Source organism: Carettochelys insculpta, chromosome 13 (genome assembly GCF_033958435.1).
Source record: "Carettochelys insculpta isolate YL-2023 chromosome 13, ASM3395843v1, whole genome shotgun sequence".
In the NCBI taxonomy this organism is placed as follows: Eukaryota; Metazoa; Chordata; order Testudines; family Carettochelyidae; genus Carettochelys; species Carettochelys insculpta.
In genome coordinates, this window is record NC_134149.1 from 38759702 (window position 1) to 38783374 (window position 23673).

Sequence of the window (23673 nt, forward strand, 5' to 3'; positions counted from 1 at the left end):
GTGAAATGTGTGAATAGGGATTGAAAGAAAACCTCACCTGCCTTTGCTTTGTTAAACAGATATGAAACTTTAAAGTTTGTCCTTCAAGGAGTGAAAAACCTGGAGTTTAAGGCATCACATAGTGATAAGTGTACTGTAGTCGTCTGATGCACAAGCTGTAATATTCCACTATTTTGAAAATGATACGGTGATACTCTGTGTGAACTAGGTGTGGGACCATAGTTATGTTTAATTAGGATGCTTTAAAACTTCTTTCTTGTTAGAGATCATTAAAAATCAAATGCAGTTTCAGTCCAAGCAAGAGGAAAACCAGTTACATGTTGTTAAATTTACTTGTAGAAGGAATGGAGAATATCTCTACGGGAATGTAAAGAAATAATGCTTTTCAGAAATATTTTATAAAAGTGGCATTTTTCCTAAAGCTGTTAAGTTTTTTTTAAATAATGGACATAATTTAGGACTTTCATTGTAAAGCATGGCTAAGGTTTCATGCCTAACAGCTTTTGTTTGCATTATAAGAAACTTAAACGTTATTACAGCATGTTACACAGCATGAAGAAGTGTAGTATAAGCTTGCAGGTTGATTTTAAATAAAATGTGAAGTATACTTTGTTTTTCCCAGAAGAATCTTCAGAGAAATTTCCATTTTGAAACCTTGTTCAACCTTCAGTATGGATGTTTTAGAGATGTCTGAAATGCTTCTTTTTAAAATACTGTGCTCTAGCTCACCTATAAACTTTAAAATAGGCAATTGCCTATTGAAATCGAACACCTGAATGGAATTTGTAAACTAAACATGAAGTGTAGATGTATATTGATAACTTGTTTGGGGTTACATTTGTTTGTGTCCCTAACTTTTTTTTTGGGTTAAATCACATAAAATATTTTTTGTACATAAAATAACTTAAGAGCTGATGATTTTAATGGCTTGCCTGTTGAGGGTCCTTAAGGTGCCTCTGATAATTGCATAACCTTTCTATGGCCATTACAGTAGTTGATTAAAAGGAGAAAAATGTAACAATGAATTCAAAGACAGTGCCATTTATCTCTTTAAGTATTACTTTCATCAGTTTGCTTTGTTTGCTTGATGGTCATCGTCCTCTTCCTCCTCTCACCATGTTTTTTGCCACTTAGGCTGCATCTACACTACAAGATGAATTGAAATTGGAGGCACTTAGCTAGGTATTACCACGTGACTGTCTTCACTGTAAATACCATTAGCTCGATTTAGGGAGCACTATCTGTCATAATATTGTTGGAACCTGGTGGGTGTAGTATGAAGTTCGAATTTAAAAGTTCTAATAAAGGCCAGTGTGGAAGCATAATGTTTTAAAATGGTATTTATTATTCTGTAGAGGTGTCTCCTGTGTAACTTACGAAGCTCCGCTCTGGCCGCTGCTTTCCAGGTGTGCAGAAATTAGGTAACAGGAAGACCGTGAATTTCAGTTTGGGACAGGAAATTTGTGGTTGTGTGGTCATGTTTATATGACAGGCTGAGAAACTTTCTTTCTTTCTTTGCTGTTAGCGCTGTGAGCGAATCTACCTATTACAAATAGCCCCAGCATAGAGTTCATGGTTCTGTCTCTACACTTGGTATTTTTTTCTATGCTGCCTGGCCCTGGCCACTGCACCACATGGCATTAAGGCTGTTGGAGGGGGGAGGGGGGGAGTCATGTTTACATAAGAGGCCAAGAAACTTGTTCTCAGTGTCTACCTTTGTGTGCACTGCCCTCCTTCCTCTGCAAGCACTACACAGTCAGGGGGCTTTCCTGTATGGAACCACATCATGTGGCTAGCTCCTCACCCAATAGAAGGCAGCACTATGTCCTGATTTGCATGCAGATAGGGCTACAAGGGCAGGAGAGAGTTTCAGGGGCTTGCAGCCATCCAGGAGTAATGCTTCATCTAGCCCCCTACTAAAAATGTTTTCGGGGCCTGTCTGCCACCGGGTGGAAGTCTACCCCAGCAGCTAAGATTTTTGGGGCATTGCTGCTGCTGGGGAGAAGTCTCCCCTGGCAGCTAAAATTTGAGGCCTTTCTGCTGCCAGTGGGGAAAGTCTTCCCCAGTGATAAAAATTTTTGTGGCCTAGATGGCTATCACCTGGGGGCCCTGGCCAATGTTGAATCGTGGGCTGTCCTGCCTACAGCCTGGTGCCTACTCCATGCTAATGATAGTTTCATGATCCCCTGGCTCCAGAGGATTGGGGCTGGCCCTGGCTGATGCTGAATTGTGGGCTGGCCCCCGCACCCCTTGCTTCCCAAAGCTTGTGGCTCGGGGAAGTCACACAATCTCTCTAGTGTTCTGTTTGCTGCACAAGTGCTCAGGTAATTGAAGCCTGAGAACCTGAGCACCTTTATTAACAAAGGAAGAAAGAGAACAGGGTAAGAGAGGAAAAATTATTAAAGTGATACATTACATACATAAATCACAGTTATTGATGCAGGCCAGCGATGTTATATGCTGATTTCTTGAAAGTCTCTGTAAGCATGCTTTTGATGGATGAGCCCCCAGTCCAAACAGGTTTAATTCATGAAGACTGAAAGAACAAAGATGGTCCCATCCCATCTTCTAATTTTCCGTGCGTAGGGAAAATTCCTTTCCTCTCCCATAGGTCATGGGCTACCACCTGACCGGGGGGCTGCTGTGGCACTGTGCCATTGCCTGTGTTCCAGGTGACAGTCCCAAATTCCTGAGATGTGTATTGGATGTCTAGGCATCTGTCTGTCTGTTTAGTCCATCACCCCAGCTGGGGAGGAGACCATGCCTCCTATTGTGTCCTCTTGTCTCTAAAACATTTCTGATACAGCTACAGAGGCAATATCTGTAACTTCACATACCAACATGGTACAAACATACAAGTGTCATAGGTTCAGGGCATTACCAGCTTTCATTAGATGCCTCGCTTGGCCGACGTAGCACAAGAATTGGTGCCACTATGTACAACAGTAACATAAAAGGCTTTCATATTCAGTTTAAAAATCCACTGACATCGTACAGTGAGGGTCCTTTTAGCATGTCACAGGTCAGAACAGGGAAAGGCTCACAGATTATTGTAGCCTAAACACCTTTGCCAATCCTCTTGGCTGCTGTACACGTTTCTTCTGGCATTCCTTCCCCCAAGGGGGCCATTGGTTTTCAGCTAGAATTGATAGATGCCAGGCTTGGATCCAAAGAGCCTGTAGCCCTTTAAGGGGCCCAGTTCTGGCCTGGTGTAAATGAATGTATGGTCTCTTCTTCTGAGAGATGCTAACCACTGGACACCAATGCTCTTTGGGATTCCCCACTTTTCCTAATTTCCTTTTGAAAATTGGCTGCTTTGGCTTCAAAAGGCGGGGAATAACGGCAGTGCAATCTGGAAGGATGAAAGTGCGTGCTATCATGGCACATTAGGTTGAAAAAAATCTGATTTAGACAACTCCAACAATATCTCATTAGGGAAAGAGATGTGTGAAAAATGGCCATTTGTTTTGAGGGCAATGCAGTATGGGATGATATCACATTCCCACAACTGCTTATGAGGAATTATTTCCCATAATGAAGCACCAAAAAATCACAGAATGCAACGGGGCTCAGGGAACTGAGGGATGGGTTCCCACCATTCGCTCCTGTAACAGTGAGACTTTGATTAGTGGGGATGCAGTAAGTTGACTTTTTTTCAGTGGGCAGGTGGAGAAACTCGGCTTCAACTTTACAAAATCCAGTGTTACAAATTCGACTTTGATAAATTTGACCTTATTTTATAGTGTAGACATACCCTTAGTGTCTGTGTCTTTTGTGTGTTAATTCTGTGTTGCATAAGTAGATGGCACCTTGGCTGATTTGCAGAGAGGTTGCAAATGCTTTGCAAGTGACTGTGTAGAATAATTTGTTACCAGTGATGAGTCAGATCTAAGTTGCCACCAGTTTCATGTGTTAAAGCACACAAATGAGGTTCAGAGGGCTCGTGGTTTGCAGCAAGTAGTTCAGACAATTCAGCTGTCAGCCCTTTTCTGGAAGTAAAAGGCATATTAGTGGTAAAAGCTCTTGGAACAGCCACTACTGCAACTAAACATTCAGGGTTTTTTGTCTGCCAATGTCTAGCAGTCTTGTTAAGATTCTTTAATCCAAAACATAAATGACCTAAAAACTGTGCCGTTTTAGATGGATAGGTTTACTAGTTTTGTCTTCTCTAGATTGTGTTGTTACTGTTGAGATCCATCCATTAAAAGCTGAACTGAATGGTTTTTGCTCAAAAGTTTCTCCTATCGTGGTACGATACATAATATTTCTACAGACTAGTTGAGGTACAGAAAAGTTTAAAAACCTGGAGTGTAAGACTTTTTTTATTCAGAATTATTGTAATCTCAAAAGACATCACATTTAAGCATTTTAATTATGGTGTGAAGAAGTTTTTTGTTCAAATTGTCCTTCTGGATTGTCTGTTTTGGGGATCTATTTGCCTTTGCCAGGAGCACAGGTAGCAGTGTCTATGTGGTTGCTCTGTGGTCTGTATACCTTCATGCCCTGATCTTGAGGGCATGTTGGCACTCCATTTCGTTCCTCTGGAATGACACTCTAGAGCAGGCGTGTCCAACCTGTGGCCTGCGGGCCGCATGCAGCCCTGGACAGCTAGTAATGCGGCCCCACAAGATCGTAAACTTTTAACATTATTATGTGATTTATATACATTAACTATATTATATATTTTGTACGCGGCCCAGGCAAGCTGAAAGGTTGGACGCCCATGCTCTAGAGTTTCTATTAGTTACTGCTTCCAGTCTGAAGCTTGCTATTTTCATTTGCCTTATTTCCTTTTTGTTTTATACCCTCTCTTTGCTTACTGTACATGTTTTGTGGGCCTGCCCTCTTTAGCTTGTAACCGATAGGCTAGTCTGCTTGTTTGTCTATATATCTTTTTTGTATGTTGATTTTCTTACAGATTTGATTTGTTTTATTCATAGGGTTTTATAAGCTTTTGGACTTGCAGGCCAATTCCTGTATGTTGAGCTAAAGCAAACTTAGAGGTACATATGTTAGCAATCTTTTCACCTGGATAGCTAAATGATCTTGAGCTAAGGCATAGTGTCTATACATGGTAGTGACCTTTTTAATATAGAGGAAGAATTGAAACAGACTGGTATGGTGGCTTTCCTAAGTATATACCCTTTTAAACTTAACAGGTCCATCATAAGTTGGAAGGAACTGAAATAACCAGTTAGAACAGAAATAATGAATGTGATATTTTAACCAGAAAGGGGCTATGGTAACAAGTAGACATATGATAGTAATTTAAGATGAGTGATATTCTTACCTACAGGAAAAAGACACTAACATCATAAAATGAGGAAGCACAAATTAGGAAAAGGGGAAAAATTCCCCCCTCAATGTGCATCAAACCTAAGGGCTTCTGTGTGTCATGTTATAAAAATGGCATCACAGCTTAGGGGCAATAGGAGAGAGAGATCCATTCCTTGGGGGGTGCCAGAATAATGTCCACTTGTGGTGATGGACAATATGATGGTGGTGAGAAAGATGACTAATATTTCAAATTGTGCTACAGGAGATTTTGTGATTATATAGATATGCAGAAGTACATTCAGTATTATCTCTATTTTACTAATTTGGGGTGTTTGGTATGGTGCTAAATGGATTAATAAACTATTTGTAAATATAAGCATTCCCATAGTGAGAGGTGCAACTGTGCAAATCAGGGTTCCCAGCTATATAATAATTTGTATATTACTGGTCCTGGTCTTGGGACAAGAAACTGTCAATTGTTGAAGTGATAACTGGAGATTCTTAAGTGATAATGTACTTAATACAAAATCTAAAGTCAACAAGTTTGGCATAGGTGTAGTTCATCTCCTCCATCCCATTTCCACTCTGGTAAGGGCATTTGACTTTGTCAGCGGCTTTGTGACTTCATTTTTAATTTATTCCGGAGATGATATTTTTTAAAAATGCTACCATAAATGCAGAAGGGGACTTCCCCTGGGTCATAGGCATTCTAAGTACAGTAGAGCCTTGACATTCATGAGTGCCACACTTGTGAATTCAGTTATTCGTGAGTGGCCTCACTTCCCCAGGGCTCTGGGCAGGTAGCACCAGCAGCTGCTTCAGCTTCCCCAGGGCTCTGGGCAGGGAGCGCCGGCGGCTGCTGTGGCTTCCCCAGGGCTCCAGGTCCCCTCCCACCCCCACATTTGCAAAAAATCAACATTTACAAGGGTTCTGCTCACAAATGTTGAGACACTACTGTAGCTCTGACTGTCTAGAGGAGACAGAATCAATCAGGGTGCAAGATATGCATCAGATGTGAAAGCAGATGGAGAAACAGAGGCAGGGTGCGTAACTACTTTGTATCTATCATGGAAAACAGTATTTTCAGGATCGCAATGTGCAACAGATGTATTTGCATGCAGTAAATAAGCCTGCAGTTCCCAAACTGTCCAGACTACTGTGTCCCTTTTAGGAGCCTTAATTTGCCTTGCGTACCCCAAATTTCCCCTCACTTGAAAAACTATTTGCTTACAAAATCAGACATAAGTACAAAACTGTTGCAACACACTCCTATTGAAAAATTGTTTACTGTTTCCTTTTTACCATATACAGTAATTTGATATATAAATAGTGTGCTTAGATTTCATTGCATGGTACATAGAACAGTATAAACACATCACTGTGTGAAGGTTTAGTTTGTACTGCTGTTGCCAGTGTTTTTTACATAGCCTGTGATTAAAACTAGACAATTATCTAGACATGTTGGTGTGCCCCCTGGAAGACCTCTGTGTACCCCCAGGGATACATTTACCTCAGGTTGGGAACCAAACCAACAGGTAAGGGCAAAATCCAGTCCTTGAGAACAGAAACATTAGTACTGAAGAATGGGTGCATAGCTCCTCAGATCCACGTTGCCACTTGCATGCTTCTTAGGTCTACAGAGATGGTTTCCTTGCTGCATAGTCAAGAACCAACACCACTGCATTTTAAATTTCTGAAAAAGAAAATTAAATAACTGAACAGCATTTGATATCTGCCTGGCTGAGGTAGATACAGTTCCTGAGCCTGTTGCCTGGCCACCTCTGACTGCCACTGCTAACAGATTTGCTGATTCAAGACTTACTCTATCCATGTTGTTGGGATGATGCCAGTTTGTACTACCCCTGAAATTGATCCCGGTGGAGTGCATTACTGCCATACCAGTGGAAAAAGGGTCACAGTACTTATCTTTAATACAAAGCAGTTGATTGAGAAGGAATTGCACAAGCCTTAGAGTTACATCAAGTATATAACTTCTATATTAAACATTAAAAGCTATCCGTTAACAGCTTATACCTCCTCTTTTAAATGAGTATTTTTTCACAAATATACACAAACCTGTTCTGTCCTGGCCCCAGGCAGTTCCTGCTTAGGAAACAGAGAAGGTGGTTACTAGTTTCATACATGGATTTTTTTCCTCTGTTTTTCTGAGACCTTGGGCAAAGCCCTGGTTAGTTTGAACCTTCTAACCATCCTACTCAAGCCCATGGAGCAGAGTTTTGGCCCTTCTGTTTACTAGCATTGAAAACTTCTTCAAATATCAAATTTGGGGCATCCCAACCAATAGTAATTTAATTTGTTTGATTCTTATACCCCGTTTTTTTCTTACAGGAGTAACATGTCTTAAAACCATGACCAGTGAGCATGCAGTTACTAATTTTTACCCATTAGTATTTCTGAAGGCTGGAATGTACCTAGTGAAGATCACCTCATATTTATTCACCCATCAGTCATTCACTTTGTCTGTCCATGTGATTCCTTCTGTAAGGTCATTATAACCAGGTTGACTGGTACTCCATGCTTTTGCATGAGCCCATATTTACTGACAAATAGGTTTTAATATTGGTTGTATAAACAGGCATTACCAATTCTTTACTAAATTTGTTTCTGCTTAAAGGAAACTTGCTCCCAGGGTCTGCTGTAGCTATCCAGCTATATTTAAGCCACTTCAGGTAATGTTCACACCATTCATTCAGTATGGTCATGTCAACTTTGCACAATCCCAACACATGCAACATTGCATGGCCTGGATGCTGGGTTGTGTAAGATAGACATGTAAAATAAACTCTTCATTTGCGGTGGGGAACATATTTTGAAAAATAGAAAACTATCCATGAGGAAGATTGAGATGCAAAAATGGAAGCAAATAGATTTTTTTGGTAAAGCTACTGTGTGTTTTCTGTTTCAAACAGTGCAATAACATGGTGTTTTGCAATGCTCCATGTTAATGCTAACTTTTTCTTGGATTGTTATACAACACTAATGTCCGCCTAATTCCCTTAAAGCAGTCTCCTGTCTTTTTGTTAATGAATATGGGAATCTATAAACCTAGCACAAAGGGGTCCAGACCCATGGCTGCAGTTCCTAGCCACTCTAGTAATACAAATAAGATTAATCTTCTTAAAGGTAATTTATATCTTCCAGAAAGTGCTTTACTTTTTTAACTTGTTCCTAATTTCTTATATTTGTTTGGAAACTCTAAGGCAGTGGTGAGCAACCTGCAGCCCACTTGAACTCCACCTGTTGCCTGCAGACCCTGCCTGTTGTCCATCTGTGTCCCCCGTCTTACACCCCTGTGCACCAGGGTGCTGGAGCCCCACACTTCTTACTGCTCTCCCTCTTTCTCAGTACCTTTTGAGCACCATGAATCTGCTGATTTTGCTCTTCCTAAAATGCTGGGAAGTAGTGGAAGGAGTAGGAAGCATGGGGCTCTGTTGCTCTGGTATGTGAGGGGTACCTGGGAGAGGAGGGCAGACAAGGTCTGCAAGGCTGTAGGTAGAACCCCAGTGGACTGTGGGTTGCTGCAGCCCACAAAGGTGAAATAGGGCCACTCATGCATCCCACTACCTATTTTTGGTTGCTCATCGCCGCTTCAAGGTAGGGTTGCCAGATGCCCCGCAAAGTGCGGCACAGTTGCGAATTTCCATGACAAGTGCTGTGTCCTACATTTTACACACATGTGTCCTGATGGACATTTTTACATAAATGGGGATGTGGGAATTGTCATAGAAATGCTGTATCTATCTGGGATTCCCATGGCTGAGGCTGCCAGAGAGGCTGAAGTTGCCTGAAAAACAGTATGTGAGTTAAGCCTTTTGCTGGATGTCCTCACTATCTCATGTACCAAACACCAATCTCTTCAGATAACAGATTCTACTGTCTTGTCTTCAGAGCTTCATCTTAAAAGTTAAACAAGTTTACCATATTGATGGTGTTCTTTCCCCCTCAATTAGGGACATATCTAGTCTCGTTAGGCCACATTCTTGGAACATAAAAGGTGTAATTGCCTGTTCCCCTCCTCTTTTGTCCACCACAGCTTGTACATTTTCAGCACTCTGCAGGCTGCCTAAGCTGTATAATAGAAGTCCTTTCCTCACTGAGGCACTTTGGCAGGAGCTTACATACTCTAGCAGTGATCTACTTGATCTATTTTGTTAGCTTTTGTGAAGACCTGCTGACCTTAATGGTTACTACATTGATCCTTTGCCTCACAGGTTTGGCTAAAAGGCAGCTGATTAGTCACATGCGAGACAAGGACCTTCAAGAACCTGCCACCCTAATAAGATTTACTTTTAATGGTTAATAGTTATCTTGCCCTACATTGTTCTTTGAAAACTAGGGAGGTAATTGGGGTAAAAAGCCTCCCTGATAGGTACATAGGAATGACTGAGCTGCTGTAGACTAATGAGTTCTGCTCAGTATCTGAGACTGAGAGTAGCCTGTGCCTGATAATTCAGAGTAAGTAAACAGAACAGGGCTATTGAGCAATCCATTCCAGTCCCCACTTCTAGTACTGGGGGTCTGCCCATCTTGGCTAATAAACATTTGTAGACTTTCTAGTAAGAAGACAGCCTAAGAAATAAGCTCCTTACATTAGAGGCCTGGTATGAGGCAAAAGCTGTTGACTGAATCCGACTAAGTGCTAGACACAGAACACATCCCCATATCAAGTAGTACCAACACATTCTGATATCTGACTGCTACAAAATGCTATATCAGAGCTCAGGGACTCAGAGTGCGAAACAGTCTGATGTTAAGTCCCAGACTTCTATGGCATTTCCTGCCTTCTGCCTCCTTTCTTCAGGGCATGCTGGGAACTATACCTGTCTGGAAGCCTTTGTTTCTTTCCCGCTCACCACCAGTGCCTTCTTGTTAGCTGGGCTCTGACAAGTCTAGAGGCCCCTAATGTCCTGCAGCTCTTCTGTGGATGGGGAAAAAGGAAATTCTAATGTTTTGGCTTACTAGCCAGTAACATTCAGCTTATTAGTCATGGTCAATGCCCAGCTGTGAGAAGACTGCCAAATTTGATTGGTCAGAGTAGATTGTGTTGAAGGGATGCCAGGTGTTTACTGTTGCTCCATGATTAGGCTGAAAAAGACTTCAGTTTACAGTAAGAATAAATCTAGAGGAATTAAGTACATAGTTTGTGTAGTTTTAATTCAGTTTTCTGTCTTTCAGTAACACTGTGGTATAGGTAACTTCAGGAAGATCTTAGACAATAAAACCCAGTAACCTGTAGGTGGCAGAGTGAAATGGCAAGCTGTGTGTTTGGAACATAGATCCATTGCCCACTTGCATCACAGTCAGTGGGCATGGACAGAGGGTCCTTTCCCAGCAAGTTAGACTGCTTATGAGGTTGTAGTTGGTGAGAAGGTAAGTTGGAGTCTGTTGGGTTTAAGGGCAAACTTACCTGGGGTTAATGAACCAAGCAGAAATACATGATTTTGTTGTGGATGGAGTATGATGCACTACCCATTAATTTCTGTGATTATTGTTGAATGCAGTTTTGGCACAATGAAAGAGGATGGCTTCTAAAGACCCGTTCTGGATTGTCATTTTTTTCCTTTTGAAAAACATCCATACTGAATATTTGAACAAAACTGTGATTGAAGGACTTCATGAAAATAATAAGATGAGACTTTGTCAGAAGCTGCATTAGTGAGCTTAAGAAAACTGAGTTTAAAAATTGAAATGGTCCTTCTCAAATATAGCGACTGCCCCATTCAAGTAAAACAAAAACTAAACCAAAAGAATCTTGCTATAATAGAGATAACATGTAAGCTAATATGCTATTGGAGGAGTATTCAGTTGATAATTCAGTTCTTCTCTACATCATTTAAAATGTTTAGTGCCTGGTACTTTAATAGTTTTTTCAGTCTTTTACTAATTGATGTGCAAATATCAAACTAGACTGCTCTTCCACTGGTAATTAAACATATAAAGTACAGGTAGTTGAACATGAGTAACAATCTCAAGTGTTTTTCTACCACAGAACAGAATATGCTAGTTGTTGCATGTTAATTCTTTAGCCTTTTTGAAAAATGAAGTATTAAAATTTAATTATTTGCTAATTGAACATTTGACCCCATGTGTGAAATGCTACAGCCTACTAATAACTTTGCTATTTTTGTTTTTTTACACAATAACCATTCTTCGCTGACCACTGCATGCAGATAATTGGAAGCAAAGTCACGGTAAGTAGATAATGTAATGGTGGTTTTATCCTAAATACAAGTTTGTATTGTAGAATTTAGGCTTACAGTTGTTTTGTTCAGGCACCTTTTTCACATACTAGAAAGTGCTTGTTTTATCATATGAGCTTAATGGTTTAGGGGAAAAAGTTGGATTCAGAGTCTGTTGAAATCATTTGGAGTCTTATGTTTAACAGACTGGGAATCAGGCCTTGGGTATGCAGTTGAGGCAGGTTTTGCTTTTTGCCTCAAAAGTAGTATTTGATTCATAGTTATGAAATTTAGTTGGCCTTGAAAGTCTCATGTAGACCCTCATATTCAGCAGTGGCTCAAGCTCCAGTACAAAAGATATGCTGCAGGACGTCACTTGAAGTTGTGAGTAACATGAGGGTTGTCTACGGTAGCCCCCTCCTTGGAAGGAGCAATGAGGTGCTCTGTTGCAAATGTAGCACCTTATTAGCATAATTCATGTTGCGTGAACTTCGAAGTTGCTAACTTTGAAGTGCTGGCAAGCTGTGTAGCCACGAGCACTTCAAAGTACCCACGTTACTTTGAAGTTTCTGTACTCCTGAAATGCAGCGAGAATTATGCTAATGAGGCGCCGCATATGCAGTGCAGCACCTCATTGCTATTCACCAACCTGGCTCGTTTACATGTCCCTTTTTGAAGAAGAGGGCGAGTGTGGATGAGGCCTTCAAGAAGTACAGGTTCTAGAACTTCAGGGAATCAAAAGCTCAAGCGTGACATGAGGTCTTCCTGTTAAATTGTGTGTGTGTGTGTGTGTGTGTGTGTGTGTAAGTAAAATAGTCATTTTATAGTATGAAGACTGCTATAACTCTCACAGAAGCCAAGGTAAAAAAGTCAATGATGTTCAATGGGATGAGGTGGTTTGCAGTTTCAAACAGATGTCCTGTACTGTGAAATGTGGTATTTGCTCAAGCATTAGTGTAACAGAAGAAATCAAATCTAAAGTTGAACTCAAATTGAAGTGTAAACTTGAGATGCATTGGTGACATCCTTTTTTTCCATGAAAGTCTTCATTAATGGCTAATATTGGAGATACAGTCTAGTCCTGTTAATCCTGGATACACAGTCAGCACCTCTAAATGGTTTTCTAAACAAGTACAGATTGTGAAGTGGAAATAGATTCAGGAAGTGAGGATACTTTTGCAACAGTGGTTTGAATTTTAAGTATGGTAATTGAAAATGTACATTTTAAATGATAGCCTGGAGCCAAGAAATCTATTGATGTAACTATGGTAAGCAGTCTTTTCAACAAGACATTAAACTGAAAAGTTACTTTCAATTCTTTTGCACTGTGTTTTTTTTCTGTTTGAATCCCTGCGGAGATTTTTGTGTAGTCCTTTTGCGTTGTTAGGAACCATAAATGTTAACTTTTTTTTTTTTTGCCTAATTGGTGCCTGTGCATTTTACATGCTCCAGGCATGTTTGAAATATACCAGGTCCATAAAAAGACACTGCTGCTGGTTTGAGCTCATTCAGAATAGAATTTAAGAAGCTTGCCTACTTGCTGTGCCTCTTGGCTTGTAAATAGTGTTATTGCAGATGCAGTTTTGGGTGTGAGATCACAATGGTGATATAGCTGCTTGTGTATTATAAAGTTACCATTCTGGGGAAAAATGAGTAAAATCACCAGTCCTACTACATTTTGCTGATTGTGTTAGAAACTGGAAATGGGGACTACACAGACCAATTCTTTCCCAAGTGTAAAGGAACCTGAAGGTTGTCCTAACAGAACATAAGTAAGATAAACTCATATTCCCAATAAAATGAGGAAAATCCCAAGGATTCTGTGGAGCATGTTGAGAGATTTTGTAACACACTGTAGCTTGAGCCTGGCAAGTAGAATTAGAAACACCCTTAAAAAAACAAAAACAAAATAGAATTGCCCCTCCAACCCACTGAACATTTTTTTTCTTGATACTTTGATTGTTTCTTTAAGGTTACTGTTAACTAACTTTTACACTAGACAATACTCCAGGGTTACACTGATTTTTGTATTTTATCAAATGCCAGTGTTGGGTTAAAGGAAAAAAGAGGGAACTAGCTTTCAAGCACACAGCCATACATAATCATACCCTCTCCTACACTCATACACTTACACAGATGAACTCATGCAGGTGAAGAGTTGCACATGAACAACAGAGGAAGCCAAGGCATAGTTGGTTCAGTGTGTCTGGCTTCAGTCATGAATCCACGGCAGTGAGATGATTTTATGATCCCCTTGTTAGCTTTGTGAGCTGTAGTACTCAGGACCAGTCATTTCCATCCATGCTGCCCCGCTTCCAATACCCTGACTCATGAGCCAAGACTAGCTCCTCCAGAGTGGTGATGGCAAAAAGAGAAAGGAAAAAGAAGGCTCCTGTAGCTTTGCACTCATCTTTTATGTGTTTCAGTCCAATAGCAATTGTCCTGCCCACTGCCCTGGATGACCAAGAGTCGTCATTACTGTCCCAGGTCTTTGTATGACCATGAGTCATTAGCAGATGGGGCTTCCATCTTCTCTTGTTGGATCCTCTCTCTTGCAGGGTTCAGCTCTTATTCTCTGGCCATCAGGGTGCTGCTTGTAGCTTCTTGTCCAGACAGGCTGGCTTCAGGGACTGATTCCATTATGTGCGCGCCCACATTCACACTTTCCTTACTCACACAAAGGAAAGTTCATTTGAGAAAGAAAGACATTTCTCACAAGAGTTATAATATCCATAAACAATTTCTCACTAACTTAAAATACTTAGTACAGACCTAGCAGCTGCTACAAAACAAAACTTATGAAACAAAATATAGGCTGTGTCTACACTAGCCTAAAACTTCAAATGGCCATACAAATGGCCATTTCAAAGTTTACTAATGAAGTGCTGAAATACACATTCAGCGCCTCATTAGAATGCTGGCAGCTGTGGCACTTCGAAATTGACGCAGCTCACCACCGCGCAGCTTGTCCAGATGGGGCTCCTTTTCGAAAGGTCTCCATTAACTTGGAAATCCCCTTATTCCTATCAGCAGATGGGAATAAGGGGATTTCGAAGTTCCCGGGGTCCTTTCAAAAAGGAGCCCTGTCTGGATGAGCCGTATGGTGGTGAGCTGCATCAATTTCGAAGTGCCGTGGCTGCTGGCATTCCAATGAGGCGCTTAATATGTATTTCAGTGCTTTATTAGGAAACTTTGAAATGGCCATTTCAAAGTTTTGGGCTAGTGTAGACATAGCCATAGAGGAAAGCTACGTCTACAAAACAAAGCTTACAGAAAGTTACAGGACTTAAACCCAGGAATGACTAGAAGTTACAGAACTTACATATGCATCGGACTGCGCGGAGGCTGTATTCAATAGTTAAAACAATGTGCTTTCGTTTAAAATAACATTATTTAAGTAATACTTTCTCCAGGTCTCTGTCTTGAACAGGATGGTAACATGACTCACGATATCTTTCTGGTGACTTCACTAGAGTGAGTGAAATCTCTGATTACCCATGAAATAAATCAGGCATAAACCTATTGAATATTCATCGTCAAAACAGTTTGGCAGGTGTGCTGAATCTTTCATAGGTGTGGACTTTGAATATAATCTTGTTGTTAAATATCTATTTGTCCTATGACTATTTTGCTGAGTAAGCAATTGGTGCATTAATTTTCCCCTGTCAGACTATCGTTAGTAGTATGAAATAGTTTGGTATAAAATAGTTTAGTTCTCAAAGTTTTTAGTACATTCCTTTCTTGCCCAAGTTGATCACACTCCAAAAGGTGATAATGTCAGGAGATGACTTGATGGTATTTTATCTTTTATCAAGCCCACTCTCTTATGAAGGAGGAACACACAATTAGTGATGTAAATTTTATAATATTTTCAGAAATGATTACATTATAGTGGAGTTAAAATTTGAAGGGCTAGAGTTTGTAAGAGAAATCATGGCTTGTAATGAATAATTTCAGTATTTAGGAAATGTTTGTTAGTAGTAAATTATTTTTAGTAGCGGCAATGTCAAATATTAGATGAAACCGTAATTGACCTGGTATGTAAGCTTGAGGTTTTGTAATGTAATAATTTTATATTAGGTAGCACATTGTAAACCTGACTGGCAGTCTTGATTTGTATTACAGTATTTTCTTGCACTTCAGTTGCTGAAAGAGTATTATAGCTTTTTATAGTATTTCTTTTTTCTGTGATTGCAATAAAATGACCAAGCAGGAGAGACTATGGGTTCTGTTTTGCCTTTATTTGGTACTAGTGCTAATACGAATACACAGTCTCTTAGAGCATTGTGGCTCATGTCATGAATTTACATATATAAAACATAGATGTGATGCTGGTGAATTCAACTGAGAAGCCATGGAGTAGAATTCTGGAGGAGAGATTCTTAGTTGGAGGTAATTTAAATCTCGGTAGGTAAAAAAAATGGTTTTTGGCACTAATATTTCTGGAAACTTTTGAAGTTAGTACTATTTCTAGTAGATTGGAATGATCTGTATAAAGAAGGTTAATGTTTCAGGTTGAGAGATGAAACTCGTTAACAAAATTTCTCACCAAAAAGTTAAACTTGAACAATAATAAAGGGCAAAATATCACAGCATATTTGGGGAAGCATGTTTTCTGATGGACATTTAAAGGAGACAAAACAAAATTGAGAGCCTCAAGATTTTGACAGTCAACTTTCCTCAGGAAGCTAGGGGCATCGCAAAGATAGCTGAGCGTTCTGGTAGCAAAGGGACTGAGGAGAGAGCCTGTATAGTCAGATAGTCCTTCTGTAAGTGTGCCGATACCTGAGATGATGGGGCAGTGTCCAAGATTCCAAGATTAATATCTCTGCTCCAGCCTCTAGGTGTGTCTGAAGACTTGTTCCTGTGCTGTTTCTGATAGTTTCTTGAGTAGATGGTATGGTTTTTTAAAACTGGTCAGTGGGATCAGAGGAGGGTGGTCTGTAGAATGTGATGTTGGAGAGTTGCCAAGCAGCCTTCCATTTGTAATCTTACATGAGAACTACAGAATCTTCTTTATTAGCCTCTTTGTAATGTCCGAGTTGTTTCTGAGACTGTGGATGGCATTGCATTCTGCACATGTGAGGTTAAGGGACAAATGATGCTGCTTGTCCACAATTCCAGCCTGTGCACTTGACTGGAAGCACTCTGTAGATGGCTAATCTGTTCCTTTGACTGTCAGGCAGAGTCCATGCAGAATCCTTCCTGTAGCATTGGTGGTATGGTCTCTTTTTGGGTTAGTGCACTATTCATTGGCTTTGTGGAAATAATGCCTGAGTTCGAGATGGCTGAAGTAGGCTACCTGATCACTACAGAACTGTGTCATGGATGGGCAGAAAGTCCCTGAGACAGGACAGACTTCTGTAAGGTGAAGTGTGTGGCTGGATTTATTAAGACTAACATGTCTACCTCTCTGAAAGTTGTCAAGAGGACAGTGGTGACCTCCTGGAAATGCTAAATAGTTGGGGTCATGGTTACCCAAGAGTCCACCTTAGTTAGTGTAATGGTACTTCCGTTGAGATAAGCAGAGGCTCCTTACAAATATGTTTGGGGCTGTTGGCAGGGTGTTCACTTTTAAAGCTCCTTGGTTTTGGATCTTGTTTCAGCTAGATCAGGGTTTCCCAACCTACGAGTCAGGACCCAAACATGGGCCTGGATTACATTTCAGAAGGGTTGCTGGCTGGGCTGGGCAGCTCTACAAGTGGCTATTAAAAAGCCATTCACACTCCTGAAGTGGTGCTCAACTTCTTAATTGGATTAACAGCTGTCAGGCAGTTAAGCTGGTCAATAACATTGAGAACCATTTCAGCTGCAGGGCAGAGAACTGCATGCCTGAAGAGCAGCAGCTCAGGTAAGGTGGGGCCTGAGTCTGAAGTTGGGAGGGAGGGCAGAGCTGATCAGCACCCTGGCTTCCAGCCTCTGCAGGAGATGGGGTCCTTGCAGAACCCAGCAGGGTTCCTGCAGCTGGTGCTGCCAGCTGCAGGGGTTCCTATGCCTCCCTTAGCTCCCTCCAGCCTGTAAGTGACTCCTAGCTCCTGAATGTGACTTCCCTAGCCCCCTGCAGCCCCGAGGGATATCTAGCCCTCAAGTGTGACTCCGCTAGCCCCCTCCAGCCCAAGGTGCGACTCCCCTAACCCCCTCCTTCCCTCCCTCAAGGTGACTCCTCTAGCCCCGATTGTGAGATTTAAGCCGGGGGCGGGGAGGGGGTAGCAGTTTGGGGATGAGTATCTTTCCACCACCGCAACTCTGACTATAGTAAATGTAGTGTTGTTTTATTAACGCATTTCCCCTTTTCTATGAAATAACTATTATGAATATATAAACATTTTATATTCTTGCCTCAGGCATAAAATTAGCTCGTTACGGCTCTGTTCTTTCTCCCCCACCCCCGGATTTTGAATTGCATTGGGTCACCTAGTCTTCCTGAACTGTCAAAATGGGTCCCTGTCTGGAAAATGTTGACAACCGCTGACCTAGATTAACTTTTCGGGTATTCTATATAGCTCTGTTTTTACGTAAATGTATTTTGGTGACCTATAAGGAATTAATTTTCTCGTTTTATAAGTTTTAGTGATTAGTAATAGTTCAGCCTTAAGTGTGGGGTGAGCAGTTTAATTGTCAGAATGACAAAACTAAATTGAACTGCTACATGTCAGCCAGAGTGTAGAGTAGTTGAATTTGGGATATGCTGCATAAATCTAAACATTGTTTAAACTCCTTGTTTTGTAGTCATAGTTCAGTAGAGTAATAAAATAACTGAACTATTCTCCACTTCATTCACAAAATCATTTCACTGTTCTTTTTCAAATGTCCAACTGTTTCTGAGCATTGTATCTTAATGGCGAGGATTTGAATAAATAATGGAATAAGAGAAGTAAGTCACACCAAGACTGTCTTTACCATACCTTGTATAAGTGTGTGTGTGTGTGTGTGTATGTGTATCTATAATATATACACACAGAGTAAACTCTTGCATATCTGACATTCTATTATCAGGAACTCTCAAATAACCAGTGTTTTAACCATAAGTAATTTTTAGTTATATTTTCCATAAGTACAGTATAGTGAATGTAAGTACAAATACAGCAAATACAGTACACATTTACAGCATACAATACTGCTGTTGGTAAATATAGTATTCTGCATATATTTTTGTTTAATAGCTAATCTTGTTTTTCTTTAGTGTTAGGTATACCTAGCAATGCATATCTATTATCCAGAATCATAGAATCATATAGAATCATAGAAGAGTAGGACTGGAAGGGACCTCGAGAGGCCACGAGTCCAGCCCCCTGCCCTCATGGCAGGACCAAGCACTTTCTAGACCATCCCTGAAAGCCATCTATCTAACCTCTTCTTAAATAGCTCCAGTGATGGAGATCCTACCACCTCCCTTGGCAATTCGTTCCAGTGCTTGATCACCCTGACAGTTAGGAACTTTTTCCTAATGTCCAACCTGAACCTCCCTTGCTGCAATTTCAGTCCATTGCCTCTTGTTCTATCCTCAGAGGCAAGGAAGAACAAGTTCCCTCCCTCTGCCTTATGACACCCTTTTAAATACCTGAAAACTGCTATCATGTCCCCCCTCAATCTTCTCTTTTCCACACTAAACAAGCCCAATTCTTTCAGCCTTTCTTCATAGGTCATGTTCTCTAGACCTTTGATCATTCTCGTTGCTCTCCTCTGGGCCCTCTCCAGTTTCTCCACATCCTTCCTGAACTGCGGTGCCCAGAACTGGACACAATACTCCAGCTGAGGCCTAACCAGCGCAGAGTAGAGCGGGAGAATGACTTCTCGTGTCTTGTTCACAACACACCTGTTAATGCATCCTAGAATCGTGTTTGCTTTTTTTGCAACAGCATCACACTGTTGACTCATATTTAACTTGTGGTCCACTATAACCCCCAGATCCCTTTCTGCTGTACTAATTCCTAGGCAGTCCTTTCCCATTCTGTATGTGTGACACTGATTGTTCCTTCCTAAGTGGAGCACTTTGCATTTGTCCTTATTAAACTTCATCCTGTTTACCTCAGCCCATTTCTCCAGTTTATCCAGATCCTTTTGAATTATGACCCTATCCTCCAAAGAAGTTGCAACCCCTCCCAGCTTTGTATCATCTGCAAACTTAATAAGTGTACTTTCTATGTCAATATCTAAATTGTTAATGAAGATATTGAACAGAACCGGTCCTAAAACAGACCCCTGCGGAACGCCACTAGTTATACTTTTCCAGCCAGATTGAAAACCATTAATAACTACTCTCTGGGTACGGTTATCCAGCCAGTTGTTCACCTACCTTATAGTAGCCCCATCTAAGTTGTATTTGCATAGTTTATTGATAAGTATATTATGTGAGACCGTGTCAAAAGCTTTACTGAAGTCTAGGTATACCACATCCACCGCTTCTCCCTTATCCACAAGGCTCGTTATTCTACCCAAGAATACTTGAATATCCCTGGGCTTTCAGATATGAAAGAGTTTACTGTACAGATAAATAACTAAAATCCAGAATGTGAGAATTTTCATAGGTGAGCAAACCTAATACTGCCAACTAGTTAATTACTAGACTGGAGTGGTAGAGGGGGAGTAGAGAATTTTCCGTGAAGGTAAACATTTTTAAATTAAAGCATTTTTGTGTTCTGCACTCTTTGACGTAAGCAGTGAAAACAGCCACTCATGCACTGAAGTGTGAAGTGGGTAAACAGACATTTCATATAAAGAGCATTCATAAATAATTGTGTATACATTTTTTGTGTAAAACGTATCTTCAGCATTTTAAATTCTTGTTTTTAATGTGTGGCTTTGTTCATGAAAGAGAATTCACCTTTTCCTGCAGTGTAAAAGCATCACTTGTCAGGAGACTGATTTTTGATTCTTTTCACAGCTCAGACACCTATCTTTTTGTCTTCATAGCTGTGTTAGTTACTATAGTCGTATTGATTGTCCCGCGGGAAGTGTGGGCATATGAGTAACTGGCCTCCATGTTGACTTTGTCCTGGAAATTGATTATTAGAAGGCTAATGCTCTATGCTTGTGATTTACAGACTCAAGATATGGGAAAGAGATCCAGACTATCTTACGAATATTCAGTTTTTGCTCTATAATTTGTATCAGTACTGCAAAATGTCAAGAGAAGCTATTTATTTAAATACAATAGAATAATTTCATCAGCTTTCTTCATGTTAAAATAAAAAGTATGGCTAATCAGTTAAAATGAAACAAAAATAAAAACTTTAAAATTTTATTATTTTAAAAGTACCAAAAAGTTATAGCTGTAGGCGTGGACCCCAGTATAATTAACATGAAAATAATACTAATTCTATTAGCTATATGCCATGCATGAATAAGGAATATGAGAAATACGTGACCTATCTTTTAGTCTCTTAGATGGAGACCAGACATTGCTAAAGAGCTTTTAGGAGCTGCATATTAATCATCATCATTGTCGTGAGAGAAACTTATTTCTTGTAACTCATGAAAGCTGTACAGAAGAGAGTTAATATTCTTTGGTAAAATAAATAACCTTTTTCATATTAGCAATAAGCAGTCCTGTGGCACCTTTTAGACTAACAGGTATTTTGGAGCATAAGCTTTTGCGGGCAAAGACCCACTTTTGCAGTTGATGAAGTGGGTCTTTGCCTGGGAAAGCTTATGCTCCAAAATATCTGCTAGTCTATAAAGTGCCACAGGACTTTTTGTTGTTCTCGAAGATACAGACTAACTACCTCACTCATATTTTTCTTGTTGTTCCTAGTTTTGACTACCATAGCTTTAACAGATGAATGAATATTTTATTGAGTTGTATAGATTAGACTTCCATTTTCCTGCAATGCTGCCTCAGGAGGGGGATGGAGTCTTTGCCAAAATCTCTAACATAATTTTGTTGCATAGAGAAGAAGATATTCTTGGGAGCATTATTAGAGGTCTGACAAAGGAAACTTGCAATATCAAGCAAATATGGAATCATACCACAACATTTCTATATTAAATTGTTACCTTAAGCAACAATGGAAGATGCCAAGTCCTGTTTCAAGTAATTTTCAATTGTTCAACTCCTTTATCTTGGATGGGGAAAAAGAATTAGCTTAAGGGACTGCATAAATAGCTCATGTTAATGCTCATCATTACTAAAGATACTAGGCATGTGTAACAGGAGTAATCTGGCAAAGCTCATTCTGATACTTGAGCTGTAAAAAAACAAAAAAAAACAAAAAAAACTTGCACATGCTTATGGTAATTCTGATAAAGTACAATGACACAGGTGTTAAAAGCCTCTTATTGTCATTTTTATGATAGGATTTGTTATACTTTGAAATATAAGCATTGGGTGGCCCCATTTTCTGCTTCTGGCATTTGGATCATAAGTTTTCTTTTGAATTTCTGACATGTTATCTTGCGAATGCTTCGAGGGGGTTGGGTCTATAGCGCTGGTTGTCTGGGGAAAGAGCAGCTCTACTTTACACACCATTAAATCCATTGGGGGTACCAACCATTTGGTTTTTGGTGATCATGCTTAATTGTGTCCAGCTCTTCTCTAATGAAGACGTGATAACTATGAATTAGGAGTGTTCATGGTTGGAAATAGGACATGGAAAAATCAGGGATCTTGAGATACCTGTCTTTTTACCCCCAGCGCATTCTGTACCAGTGTAGAATGACTGTGTCAATAGTCAAGTCAGATGGGCAATGCTAACTTCAAAGAAGTGTTTCCAGTTAAAATGGAGTAGACTTGTTGCTTGCATGAAAAGGAAAATCCAAGTGTCCAGTGGCTGCTTCCATAGCCTGTATTTTGGATTGTGCGGTTTATATGAAGTCTGAAAGATTTCCTAATTCTTACTCAAATTAATTCAACTGCTTATTGCAGCATATGCCACTTGGATTAATGTTAAATGGTTTGTATATGATTGAGTCAAAAGGCTTATGAAGGGGTTATCTAGCATGTGTCTTACAAGGGTTCCTGTCTCCTTGTGGGATCTTAATTCAGTTTTCTCTCAGTTTACGATATCAGCCTTTGGACTTATGGTGGACTGTTCCTTATTTTATTTAGCTATGATAGCACTGATGAAGACTGTGTGTTAATGCACTGTCAGTGGCTGGTCCACCATTTATGAGTTTTCACGAAGATAAGATAATTCTTCGAGTGTCCCCGTGGGTGCTCCACTATAGGTGCCGGGCTCGCCGAGCACTGCAGATCGGAAATCTTCCAGCAGTTTCTCCTGGATCGCGCATGCGCTGGCGTGTGCTGCTCTCATGTGCGATCTGGTCCCCGCCAGTTCCTTCTCAACCGCCATTGGCTGCAGACGGAATCCGCTCAGGCTACGGCCAGAGTCAGATTAGATGGTGTTTCTACGTGTAAATTGTTGTATTTTTCCCGTTTAAAAAAAAATATATGTAATATATATATTAAAAAAAAAAGGAGAGAGAGGAGCGGAGACGAAGAGTGGACTTAAGGCCAGTAGGCCGCCCGCTGCCCTGCAGGTCGGTGTCCGCGATTTGGGTAAACAGGCACAGATTAAGTGCTAAGTACCCTATTAATAGTAAAAGACTCACCGCGATGACCTCTTCAGGCTTTAAAAAGTGTGAGTCTTGCCGCGAAGCTGTGCTGGCCTCCGATGGGCACAGTGAATGTATCCGATGCCTGGGGGAATCACACGTTACCCAGAAGTGTTCCCACTGTGCTAAGCCTACAGCCAGGGCCAGGAAAGACAGAGAAATGGGTCTTAAAATGCTCTTGTTTGACAAGGCCCTCCAGCCGGACTTGCCGGAGAGGCCTCAACCAGAAGGGCCGTCTGGGTTCCACAAGAGGAAGGCAGCTTCTTTGACCCCCTCGGTGCAGAAATGGAGGAAGCTCTCCCCAGCTCGATCCTTGCTGGCGGTTTCAGCGAGCGGGACGGGCGGAGCACACAGCCCCCGGCCGCATACTCAGGCAAGCGGCAGCACGGCAGCGCACGTGGTACAGGCTGAGCCTCCGGTTACAAAACAGCTGGCACGCGCGGTGCCTAGAGCGTTGGCCAGGCAAGCGCCGGAACCGGTGGCACTGCCGCAGGCGGCATCGACCCCGGCGGCACCAACGGTGCAGGGCCAACAGGCACGGAGCCTGCAGGCACCGGAGGACGTTACCCGTGTGGCACCGCAGCTGAGTGGGCCGAGTGCGGCACCGACAGCGGGGCCGAGATCCCTGGCGCGGGAGGGGGCG

At 41.0% G+C, this 23673-nt stretch overlaps 1 protein-coding gene across 4 annotated transcripts in view; it reads left to right on the forward strand.

Moving 5' to 3' along the window:
* DIAPH2 (diaphanous related formin 2) overlaps nucleotides 1-23673 on the forward strand; it is an 829633-nt gene that overhangs the window by 63887 nt on the left and 742073 nt on the right. For 3 of the 4 annotated variants that reach the window (XM_075008062.1, XM_075008063.1, XM_075008060.1), the window contains one exon: nucleotides 11469-11489. The exons of the other annotated variant lie outside the window; for it this stretch is intronic. In XM_075008062.1, coding sequence (XP_074864163.1) covers nucleotides 11469-11489 — 21 coding nt within the window. The remainder of the gene's footprint in view (nucleotides 1-11468; nucleotides 11490-23673) is intronic. 4 annotated transcript variants of the gene reach the window in all.